The sequence below is a fragment of the Amblyomma maculatum genome, chromosome 1 (assembly GCF_055883805.1).
Source record: "Amblyomma maculatum isolate TAMU_Amacu chromosome 1, ASM5588380v1, whole genome shotgun sequence".
NCBI lineage: Eukaryota > Metazoa > Arthropoda > Arachnida > Ixodida > Ixodidae > Amblyomma > Amblyomma maculatum.
Genome location: NC_139344.1, coordinates 176,675,804 through 176,688,125, shown reverse-complemented (window position 1 = coordinate 176,688,125; position 12,322 = coordinate 176,675,804). Strand labels below are relative to the sequence as shown.

The window sequence follows — 12,322 nt, the reverse complement described above, 5'->3', positions numbered from 1 at the left end:
TATCAAAACATTGGCTCGGTTTGCGAACTGAGGCTTCTCCTCAACCCCTGTTCAGTGCTTTTTTATATGGTGTAGCCATCTTCTTTCTCTCATTCTGCCCAGTCTGTAAATACAGTATCATAGACACCTTCCTTTGAGTGTTGTTTGTTTTAGGTCGTTTCCTGATAGCAGAAAGCTCTCTGCTGCAGCAGTGAAAAGGTTCGCTGGATACCTGGCTTCTTTAAAACAGCGCAATTGGCTCTGAAATGCATCTTCCTGTTGGCGTGCGCATGATTTTTCAAGAGCGCTCCTGAAGCAACAACTTACTATAGGTCTCTTTACTAGTTCCGAATGTGCCGAGGCATGCACAAGAACTGGCTTGTTGCCCCTTAGCTCCCAGGCTCAGCATACATATTTAGGTTTGAAATACAAGCTCAAATCCACACACCTAATATGGCCATCAGCTGGGCACTGAATGGTTACCTTAACATTTGAAGGCAGACAGTGACCATGGTTACAACTTGGGACACTTATGTCTCAAAACACCCCCTGACACCATTCAGAACTTTAAGGACAGCATCCATAAACCTAAAGATCATGGCTTACATCAAGCTCGGTGCACTGATCCTGAAACTTGCAGTCTTCGAGAGACATATATATTACTCAAGACTGGCGCAACACATGGACCAATACAAATTCCACTTCGTTGAAGAGACAATATGACCTTCACACTGTATGAACAAAGATGGAGATCAAGTTTTTCTTTTCGGAGTTGCTTTCAACATGCTTGAACTCCACCTTTTAGAAATGAAGTCTCGGAGAGCAGGATATATATCACTCAAGAAAACTCAGACACAGATTGAAACTCAGGTGAGGTAAGCAAACACTGCAGCAAGAGTAAGAACTTCAAATCTGCCTTTAAAAGAACAGCTGTTTCGCACAAATGATGTGACACCAACACAATGATGGCCGAAGCTCAGGCCATTTCAAAATTTTTCAAGTGTGTTACCATGCAGTCCATTCACTTGAGTGGAAAAGGGTTCTTATGTCCATGAGCATGTTAAACATTAGAGGGAAGGACTGGAGCAACAAAGTAATCATGTAACAGTTGCATGCGTGCTTGTTTTTTTTCTTTGTATTGTCTTGGAACTGGTGGCTCTACAGGCCAGTTCGTCTGTAAACAGCGTTTTTAGTTCCTGTATTTGCATCAGTCTTCTTTGCCCCTATCACTACTGCACTGTAATAATCTGTTCCAAGCAATAATTTTAAGAAAAAGAGAAAGGTAGCTCAAGATTTTGTGACCCATAAAAGCAAAGGTAGAACAAGAGAAAGATGTCTACGGCATGAAAGAGCACTGAGCAAAGGTTTAAGGCGCGGGTCAGGTGTCCACAGAACATTTGTGACAGATACTAAGCCTTTCCTTTCCTGTGAAAACTAATTATTATATTTCAGGAGATTTCATAAAAACAGACTAGGTGTTTCTTACAAATCTGGTGGAAAGGAGTAGCCGGAACCACTATGCGGCACCAACTTCTCCTTTATTGTTCATGTAAATAAAAAAAACCTACACTTCCTAAAAAAAAACAAAATTATCTGAATACAAACAAAAGCATGCATATTTTTAGCGAGACCATTTTCAGCTACCTAACTTTATTATAATTTCTGTATTCAATGTAATCAATAAGCAAAGTTGTCAAAAACAACAGAGAACATAAGCGCGGCACTCCACTCCTTCGTTATTATTAATTTGCTATGCGCCCAAAAAGAAAAATTTGGCCGCACAACCAATTGCAGATATCGTTTTTCCAGTCATCGGGCAACAGTATATCAAAATTTTAAAATCAGTTTATAAGGTCGGCCGACCATCTTTTGTTTAATCTTACATGGAATCGCCCTATAGCATCCTACCTTCAAATTGTGCTGTAATGCACGACACACACGTGTAATGGCAATAAAAAGAAATGCAAGCAAAGGCACGTCTACAGGTTCCGCTGTTTAAATTTCTTGCGTCCTGTTTACATTTGGGTTGCAGCAAAAGTCTTCTAAAATTCTCCGTAATGCAATAAATCAGGAGATTAGCGTGTTTTTGCTATCAACTGGAAAAAAGAACGGCGAGAAAAATTTCAAATAGCAGAGTGCGCGAACGTAACTGTGTTCGTTTTTTTTTTTTTCAGCGCGACAGTACCGGAAGCTTTGCACATGTTGGCAGCTGTGAAGGCTCACATAGTCATCTTGCACTTCTTTGAATGCTCTTTACGCGCCGCTCACAGGAGTGATTTCAAGAAGTATTGTATTACTTGTGTTTGTCGTAGACCGCAGAGCTGCATATCAATTAAGAAATCATTCATGCGGCCCCGAGTCTCATTATAACCTATAAAATGGGCAAAAATATAAAATTACATAATTCCAACCAAAATAAAAATTGTTTCTAGCAGGCGAACGCCCCTATGTGTCAAAAACAAGCGCCCGTCCTAGGCGCGTCCATAGAAACGCCAGCGAAACGAGCGACGAGACAGGCCCCCAGAACCCGTGCTGCCTCTCTTTCTTCCACCGTGGTTAAGAGTGAATAGAGGGAAGTCATGGTAGACAATTTAACCCGCCTTATGCACAGCGTTGGTTGGATTTCAGGCCGAGAAGCGCACTACAAACCAGAATAACAATAAAGCTCCTGCCGAGATCGTCAAGCTATAGAGAAAAGGTGTTATGCTGCAGGAATCCGACAGTCTCCCCGGCAACAAAAGAGATGACGGTCACGTGAAGTCGATCGACCCAGCTTTTGCTTTTTTGCTTCCTTTTATTGCGAAAGCAATACTGCTCGCAGTTTGAGCCTTCAGCGTGGAATGGCGGTGACCACCATTGACCTTTAAACGGCCCCCGTAGACGACCCCGAACTGACAGGAGCTGCCAACTTAGCTCTCGTTTCACATGGGATGGTTATGTCAGAATCAGCCTGCTAGGACTCTGGCATTCACGTTACCCCTATAGACGAGTTTCAAAACAAGATCCAGAGCAGCGCCATCTACACGCACTTGCACAAAGCTCGTTACGGCCGCCATTATACAGGAGAGAGATCAGACGAAGGCAGTGTACTCCGCAGGATTTCCTTGGTCTGCATCGCTCGCTTGTCGCAGTGTGCATCTGTTTATTAGTTTGTTTGTTCTTTTACCACCGAATGACCTGACGTCATTCCAGTAAACTGCTGCGTGCCGCTGTGCACGCAATACGGCAGCTTTGACAAATGTGGACGAAAAGTAAGTGTTCTCTTCTTTTGCCTAGCGGTTTTCGAGTGGTGAAGTCTACGCATTCTGACCATTTTCAGGCGAGGTAGGCACATGTTGAATATGCGAGCTCAGATTAGCTTCATATGCGCGTTTCACCATGCATTTGTCGTCGACGCTGATTAGATGTGCGCGACGGTGGGTACATTTGAAGCGCGATGTTGCGGTCGCTAAATACTTGAGCAGAACATAGCCTTACCTGTTGTAGCTGGTCTTCACCGCAGCCACGTTGACGTAACACTCAACATGGAAGTTGTAGCTACGATCATAACTTTGCTCTGTACCCGATCTGTTTTCATAGAAGTCACGGATGCTCTAATCCAAGACTTAGCCTCATGCGCGCAGTTTCACCATGCATTTCTGTCGACGCCTTTTAGACATGCGCGACGGTGGGTAAATCAGAAGCGCAGATTCTTATGACGCGTATGGCCAGTGAAAGCAGGTCGAGTGACGACTCCGCATATGAGCTGCATAAATGTTGTTGCATAGTTGACATATAACCTACTGTTTACTTCTATCAACAGTGGCAACTCAAAGCTGCATGGCCCACATTTAAAGCCCTGGAGTAAACGACTTGCATTGCATGCTTGTGTGTATCCAGCATTTACTGTCAGCGCAGGACTTAGGAAGGGGTTTAGAGCCAGGGGTGGGTTGTGAAGAAAGCATGGGAGGAAGGAGGGCATTCGTTACCTCATGTGATGCTGCCTTTCTAAGGAAACTCTAGGAAAGTACACACATGCTGTCACATTCTTGGGGCCCCACTGCCTCACCCTGTGCATTCTCGACTGTGACATTGAACTTCATGTTGCAAACAGCGAGGGAAGTGTCCGAGAGAAACAGCTGTATGCATGACACAGTTAAGCTATTAGTATTGATCATTCTTTTCCCGTTCTGTGTCTCACGACATATAGGATCTCAAAACCTGGCCAAAGAAAAAAAAAACATGAGGGGAGGGATGTCTGTGCAATCGACAGCTGCGAGTCATGACAACGCACATAAAAGTAATGTTTTATTTTCAGGTCTCCTACCACAGATTTCCAAAAGAGGCAGACACCTACAGGAAATGGATTGTGGCCATCAAGAGGGATGAAGGGCCACTTTTCACAGTGTCGAAAGCGACAAAGGTGTGCTCTCTCCATTTTGTTGAGGGCGACTTTGTTGCTAATGTTGCAAATGGTCACCGGCATTTGCACAAGGCCTCTGTACCATCAGCCTTTCCATTCAAAGAGACAAAGGCTGCAAGGAAGCCACCAGCCAAAAGGGCACCACTGCGGAGTGTGCGAGCACTGAAAACGAAGCGGAGTGTCGTGGGTTTACAGCCTACACAAAAAATGCATCCGAATGTGAAGAGCTCGTCAGATGAAGACTCAGCTGACATGCAGATTAATCAGGCAGTTACTGGAGGAACTGATCTGTTCCCTGCAGAAGATGAAAACTTGAGTCACATTGCCAACAGCCAACAGGAATCTCCAGGGAAAACAGTGTCGAAGAGTGTTTGCACATACAGTAAAACCATTGCACTCTTGAAAGAACAAGTGGAAGCATGCAAAGCAAAAGAATCAGAAGCCAGAGCAGAAGTACAGGACCTGAAATTGCAATTAATATCTAAGAACAATGAGTTAAATCTTCTTCGCAGAGAACTGGTTCACACACAGAAAAACATTGAAAAGCTGGAAGAGTCACCTCTATTTGGTATTGAACAATTCAAGGACAATAATGACGACGTAGAGTTTTACACAGGCCTTCCAAACTATAATCATTTTCTCTCTCTCCTGAACTTCCTGGATGTTGGGGAATATGGAGAGAACATCATACGCTGCGAAAGAAAAAGCTGCGGGCTTCGCAATACTGAAAATGCTGGAAGGCAACACAAAATCAGTATAGAAAACCAACTCTTCCTGGTACTTGTGAAACTTAGAGTTGGCCTTTTCCATAAGTACCTCGGTCATCTGTTACACATCTCTGTCAGCACAGTGTCAAGAATTTTCTCCACTTGGATTGATTACATGTTTTTGCAGCTGACAGAGATGACACTGTGGCTGTCGCGGCAAGCAATTGATGCTTCCATGCCTCCAGCCTTCAAAGAAAGGTACTCATCGACACGCGTCATTTTAGATGCAACGGAAATACGATGTGACGTGCCTACATCTTTTGTGACACAGTCACAAGTCTACTCTTCCTATAAGTCAACTCACACACTGAAAGGACTTGTAGGAATTTCCCCTCACGGAATACTGACATTTGTTTCTGAACTGTATACAGGAAGCACTTCCGATAGGGAATGTATGATACAGAGTGGATTTTTGAACCTGCCATTTGATCCAGATGACTCGGTAATGGCCGATAAAGGGTTCAAAATAGCAGACCTGCTAGAGAGCAAGAAGATCAAGCTCAACATCCCACCCTTTCTCACACGTGGGCAGTTCACTCCTACAGAAGTGGAAGAAACGCAAGAAATTGCTGCCATCAGGATTCATGTAGAACGCAAGATAAGAAAAATCAAGGGCTACCATATATTGGACTGTTCCATTCCAATCACCTTGGTGCCCTTAGTGAATCAAATGTGGACAGTGTGTGCAATCCTCACAAACTTTCAGCCACCACTCCTAAAGGTCATAGCGTGATAAGAGATTTCAAGTATTGTGTAAACTTGCTGACGTGCAAGTTACTGCGGTGTGGCAGTAACTTCCTGAACAGCTCAGTTTTCATATGGGCAAGAGACAACGGTTTTTCCAAACCACTTGCCCAACAAATTGTTTAATAAATGGAAGTTCTGTCTTGTCCGTACAATACATCCTGTGCAAAGTGCATTTCCCCCTCATTATTTCAGCTTGAAAATGAAAACAATTCATTCTTAACATATGCTGCTCTTTCAATCACTCTCAGAGCACCTATAATAGCTTGCTGTATTCAGGGGTGGAAGCAGGGTTGAGCATTTTGGAGCAGCTTTGGAGCAGTAAAACAAGAGTTTTGGAGCATGCTAATTATGTTTCGGACCATGTTTTTAGGATTTACCACTTATAATAATTGCAAATATCTATTCCGGACATATAAAAAATCCATTCTGATTCTTTATTTTTTTTTTTAATTTCACTCCCCGGCTTGACTGTGCATGCTTCTCTGACAAGGCAAGACAAACAAGCAAAACATGTACAAATGCTTAAAATATCACAGCTGACATGAGCAACAATTTGGAACAACACTAGCAAATGGAATGCTTTGTGTCGATAAATTCCTGAGCACTGGTCAGTGCTCCCTGCAAGGATTGACCGCACTTATGGGGAGTCTTTTCTGCTTATCAGATTATTAACTTTGTAAGCTTCTGCCAGTGGCTCTTCTTTTTTTGCTTTAGCGATGCTGAGGCTACCTTATGTTCAACACATTAACGATGTGCCTTGTATGGCTTTTCAACACTCTTGAGAAATGCACCTTCGTGGCATCGCCCTGTAATGCTTCAAGTGTACTTTTGCCTCATGTAGGTTTGGCACATTTGTTCTCAACAGAGGCTCAATGGTGAAGTATGCACTTGTTTGTACAGCAAAATCACTAGAAAAATTCATGTAGTTCATTGCAGACAGAAAAGTTTCCTAGGTCCACTGAGCGGTAAAACCAGGTTCTGCTAAATTTGATGGCAAAACAATGTTTGGAGCAGTTTTGGAGCAATATTGCATTTTGGAGAAAATGGAGCAGCGCTTCCACCCCTGCATATTCAATTTTTCAGGTTTTTCACTATTTGCAAAGCCTAATTGGTGCTGGTAGATAACATCGACTGTATCCATTTCCTCACATGGAGAGCCCACCTGCTTTTTCTCGATATTTACACACAAGTTTGTTAGCTCCATTCAACTTAGACTATGTCGCCAAAGAGGTATGGCAGTAGTGTACTGAAGTAAAATTCGTCTAGTACATGCCTGACATTCTCCCACTCACTTGGCTCAAACCTTATTCTTTCAATAAGAATGAAGTGTGTGCCAAATACCACAAAGTCTCCCCAAGCTAACTGGGAAATGGCCATCTGTCCAGAAAGCTGATGAAAATAATCGTGGCCTCTCTTCAGATGTGGCACATTGTTAGTTAAAGTGCTAGAAAAATCAGCTGCCAAAATTTCATTTGCCTTGTGGTCCCGCAGGCTATATGGGCACTTGATTTCAACAGCTCCATAGGAGCCTTCTACAGAATTGTACACAATCCTGTCAGGTGAGGCGCCCAACCATGGAAAGCCTGGATTGATGAGCAGCCCGCAGCTGGTGACGACAGGAGCGTGGCCCATTTTTCGCAGGACATCTTCATAGTGCTGAGCAGCCACAGCTTCCATTTTGACTCCGTAGCTGAAAAGAATCACAACTTAGAAGTACTGAAAACATATTTGCTTCTCAGGCCCTTTTTACCATCATGCATGTGAATATTACATAGTACACGTCATCAGTATTATAGTCGAATTCATGACAGCCGAAAGAAAAGGATACTCACTTCACCGCAGGGACCCTGGAAAGGTCTCTAGCTGCTGTAATGCCCCGAAGACCCTTGGTCGTCCATGCTGACTTCCGTTTCAATACTTGGCCAAACTTAGATGATGTTAGTCAGAGTTTCCGCTCTTTCTGCCATGTTGCACTATTTGCTTGCTGCCGAGTATCCCTTTCCAGTGCTTTTGCTGCCTGTGTCGTCACATGTATCTCCTGCATTGTGAGAGGCCAACCCATGTAGCAGCAACAAATCTTTGTTCCTATTGTTGGCGTAAAATGGAGTAAGTAGGTGATCGCTAATGCTCTAGAAGTGATACCTCACATTCACCTGCAACACAAACACTAAGTGAATAATGACACATCCTCTGGCATCACCGCCTTGCAAAATAAAACACTGGCTAGCAAGTGTTCTGAACATTACGGTCACTGCACTAAAGAACACTATTTAAGCAATGTATCATTTAGCACTCACTGACTTGCACAATGCTGTTTCCATTGAGGTGTGCTGAAGGAATCTATGCATTTAACCCCTCAAAGCATTTCCAGGGTGGGATGTCTTCTGCCGAAGTTGCTGGAGCATTTTCCACCCCGGATATGAGGACTTCAAATCCGTGAGGTATCAATGACATCTGGTAGCTCTGTGGTGATAGTGTGGCAACGGCCCCGAACCTGGACTGTCTCGACTCCCCTTCCTCTGTTAGCAGGAGGCCTTTGGCGAACTCATTGTCTGGGTCGCAAGCGAGAAGGTCCAACGCCAGTCGCCTTTTTGCGTCCTCCTGCTGGGGGCGAGTTCTACGGTGCACACGACGCTCCTTTGGCAGTGCCATTCTCGGTGTGCTGCCTCCACCCTCCTTCACACTTTACGCCAGTCTACCGAATGAACTGAGACCCCTTTTATTGCTTTGCCCCGAGGTACTCTCCACTGCTGGGGCAAGTCTGTGCATGCCAGCGTATCTGCCGCCTCGGCAAATCCCTTCGATTGCAGCAGCATAACGGTGCACAAGACGACCAGCAGGTGGTTGCAGGCCAGCTTTCCTGCACGGCATTCACAACAGCCGTCGACGATATGGGCCGAGTCGTCGAACGCAGCCATCACGGCGTATGGCGGCGCATTCTTTTTTTTGCTTCGAAAGCACGGTGCCTTCACGAAGACGAGAGCGCCGCTGCAAATAAAAAGAAAGTTAATTTTCTGAACACGTTGTTCTCCCACGACCTGAAAAGTCCTCTCTGTTTTCTACACGCTTTAGCGAAAGAAACGGTGCATGCGAGTAAAATGAGCACAACGTTACGGTCGATAAATGCTTGCACAGAACATAGCCTTACCTGCTCTGGCTGGTGTTAGTCTTCAGCGCAGCCCCGCTGACGTAGGACTCAACGTGGAAGTTGTAGCTAGGCTCATAACTTCGTTCTGTGCCCACCCTGCCTTCATAGAAGTCCCGGATGCCCCGATCCGAGAGCGGCGGGATCACAGTCATCATTCCGCCGTCCCGTAATGGGAAATATAACAGACCGTAACATAACTACAAAGCCACGGGGGAAGGCAGCCATTAGCTGTTTGCCTGTTGCCAACAAGTCTAATCAATAGAGCAGCTGCAGTATGCGATTTGATGTAGCAGGTTTGAACACCACTGCAACAACGCCAACAACCATCCAACAACGCTCGCGCACGCACTCGCGTTCGCAGCACACTGTTGCCAGAACACGCAACAACTTTTTAGTGTTGCTGGCATTTATGCGACTGGGGCTGTATTACGGGCCGCTCTATAATTGAGAGCGCTCTAAACAACCTGACCATAGCGAATACTCATTTTCAACAGCACAAGAGGCGCCTGTACACATAGACTTCAGCGGACGGTCTGTACAGGAATCAGATCGATTATATTCTTTGCCGGCAGAGATGGAGAAGTGCTATACAAGCAGTAAAATCAAGGCCTGGGGCCAATTGTGGCACCGATCAGCTTCTTGTTGCCAAAATTAAGCTCCGATTGAGGAAAACACAGAAAACTAGAAGGCCTTTCAGGTATAATCTGGATCAAATTCCATTAGCATATGCTGTGGAAGTGAGGAATCGATTTCAAGAATTAGATCTAGAAGACAGAGAGCCCGAAGAGATGTGGACTGATGTTCATGATATAATACAAGACGTTGCTACTAAGGTAGTTCAAAAGCAAAAGAAATGCAAGAAAGCAAACTGGTTATCTGAAGAGGCTTTGCAAATAGCTGAGGAAAGGAGGATGGCAAAAGTTATGGGGGAAAGAGTAAGATACAAGGTTCTCAATGCGGATTTTCAGAAAATAGCAAGGAGAGATAAGAATGCCTTCCTGAACATACAGTGCTAAGCAGTTGAGGACAACAGCCAATTAAGGAACACAGGAGCTCTGTATAAGACAATCAAAGATATCAAAGGAAGCTTCTGTGCTAAGCTGGGCGTGATAAAGGACAAACGAGGCAAGGGCCTCACTGAAGCCTCAGAGATAAAGAAGAGCTGGCAGGAATACAGAGAACTGTACAAGGACCCGAATGTGCAAACCCAACATAAGACGGTTGTGATTACTGATCTCGAGCCGGGCATCCTGAAGAGTGAAGTTGAATGGGCCTTAGCCAGCCTTGCTAAGAACAAAGCTAGCGGAATAGATGGCATTCCAGCTGAGTTGCTTCAAAACCTCAACCATGACGCTGTTAACATTCTGCATACATTATGTCAGAAGATTTGGACAACCCTGCAGTGGCCACAGGATTGGAGGAGGTCAGCTTACATCCCCATTCCAAAGAAAGGTAGTGCCAAAGATTGTTCCAACTACCGCACGATCGCGCTTATTTCGCATGCTAGCAAGGTGATGTTGAAAATCCTTCAAGGTAGGCTGCAGCAGTATGTGGATCGGGAGCTTCCGGACGTGCAAGCTGGGTTTCGCAAGGGCAGAGGAACTAGAGACCAAATTGCCAACCTTCGCTGGATCATGGAAAAAGCAAGAGAGTTCCAGAAACCCATCTACTTCTGCTTTATTAATTATGCGAAAGCGTTTGACTGCGTAGATCACAGCAGATTGTGGCAAGCTCTCCAAGAGATGGGAGTTCCAATTCATCTCATCTGTCTCCTCAGGAACCTGTATGAAGGACAAGAGGCCACAGTCAGAACTGGGCATGGTCTTACTGATTGGTTTCCGATTGAGAAAGGAGTGAGGCAAGGCTGCATACTGTCGCCTTGCCTATTTAACCTATATGCAGAGTGCATCATGAGGAAGGCCGGTCTGGACGAGTCTTCAGCTGGAGTGAAGATTGCTGGAAAACGTATCAACAACCTGAGATATGCGGATGATACCACTTTAATGGCAGAAAGTGAAGTGGAACTCAAGAGACTTCTGATGCGCGTACAAGAAGAGAGTGAGAAGTTTGGGCTTAAACCGAACATTAAAAAGACAAAGATCATGGCGTCTTGCCCTATCAAGTCCTGGAGCATCAATGGACAAGAAGTGGAAGCTGTGACAGATTTTTTCTTCTTGGGCTCCAAGATTACCTCGGAAGGAGACTGCAGCCATGAAATTAGGAGACGCCTGCTTCTGGGAAAGAGAGCAATGGTTAGCCTTGACCGCCTAGTAAAGAGCAGAGACATTAGTCTGCCAACCAAGATTCGTATAACGCGTGCTATGGTCTTTCCAGTTGTGATGTATGGATGCGAGAGTTGGACTGTGAAAAAGGCTGACCGCCGAAGAATTGACGCGTTTGAATTGTGGTGCTGGCGAAGACTCTTGAGAGTTCCTTGGACTGCCAGAAGATCAAATCAGTCGATATTGTTGACCATAAACCCTGACTGCTCATTGGAGGGTCAAATTCTAAAGTTAAAGCTCAGCTACTTTGGTCATGTGATGAAAAGAGAGGAGTCGCTGGAGAAAGATTTGATGTTGGGAAAGGTTGAGGGTCGCCGGAGAAGGGGTAGACAGCGAACGTGATGGTTAGATGGCATCCTCAAGGCACTGCAGATGAAGTTATGTGATGTTAGGAAGATAGTGAGAGACCGATGAACTGTGATGAAGCTCGCAGACGACCGCTCTTGACGATGCGACTGTCATGCGTGCTCCGATTTTTTTTTTTTTTGCCTCCGCTAGATTTCGTCTCCGCAGGTAGTCTGCTTCATAACTGACGGTGAGCAAGTGCGTGCGTCAAATGGCTGAACTCAACTACTGCAAGGTTGGCGCTGAAGGGTGGTTGGGCTCCGCAGTGCGCCCAAAGCAAAAGGCGGAGGCGAAGGCGACATACAGTGCAAAACGAAAGAAAACGAGCGAGGTTGGTAGTGTACGCTCAACCGCGTTGCTTTTCCCCGTGCTCGTTCTAACTGAAGCATTTGTGTGTGAGACGTTCGTGTGTACATAAAACTTTATTTTGCCTGTGCTCCGCGATCGATCTTTCTTTTGTTTCTGTTTCCTAAAGAAAAATAAACAAAGCCCCGATTACACTGCTTTCGATATGATTTCTCCGCGCATTTAGGACCATCACACAGTACCTTGACATCAGACGATGCGCAAAATCCGGCACTAGCCGTGGAATCAGCTGTTTTACTGAAAATCGCTATTTTTTCGGTTTGGATGGATGGATGGATAAGGCTGA

The 12,322-nt window shown here is 45.0% G+C and overlaps 2 protein-coding genes across 2 annotated transcripts; one reads left to right on the top strand and one right to left on the bottom strand.

Moving 5' to 3' along the window:
• Positions 1-6,274, top strand: LOC146204958 (uncharacterized). The gene is made up of 2 exons (XM_084589641.1): positions 1-3,230; positions 4,277-6,274. The coding sequence occupies exon 2, from the start codon at positions 4,589-4,591 to the stop codon at positions 5,879-5,881; it is 1,293 nt and encodes a 430-aa protein (XP_084445767.1). The 5' UTR covers positions 1-3,230; positions 4,277-4,588; the 3' UTR covers positions 5,882-6,274.
• On the bottom strand, positions 4,254-10,777 carry LOC146204957 (uncharacterized). Its single transcript, XM_084589643.1, has 4 exons — positions 9,044-10,777; positions 8,193-8,883; positions 7,728-7,933; positions 4,254-7,585 (listed from the first exon to the last, which is right to left on the bottom strand). Exons 1-2 carry the CDS (start codon positions 9,196-9,198, stop codon positions 8,574-8,576), a joined length of 465 nt encoding a protein of 154 aa, XP_084445769.1. The 5' UTR covers positions 9,199-10,777; the 3' UTR covers positions 4,254-7,585; positions 7,728-7,933; positions 8,193-8,573.
• Positions 10,778-12,322: the final 1,545 nt, after the last annotated feature.

Coding starts and splice junctions, on each gene's coding strand:
- LOC146204958 (XM_084589641.1), top strand. CDS start 4,589: ATGCATCCGAATGTGAAGAGCTCGTCAGATGAAGACTCAGCTGACATG.
- LOC146204957 (XM_084589643.1), bottom strand. CDS start 9,198: ATGATGACTGTGATCCCGCCGCTCTCGGATCGGGGCATCCGGGACTTC. Junction 8,884..9,043: donor ACTAACACCAGCCAGAGCAG/GTAAGGCTATGT, acceptor TTTTATTTGCAG/CGGCGCTCTCGTCTTCGTGA.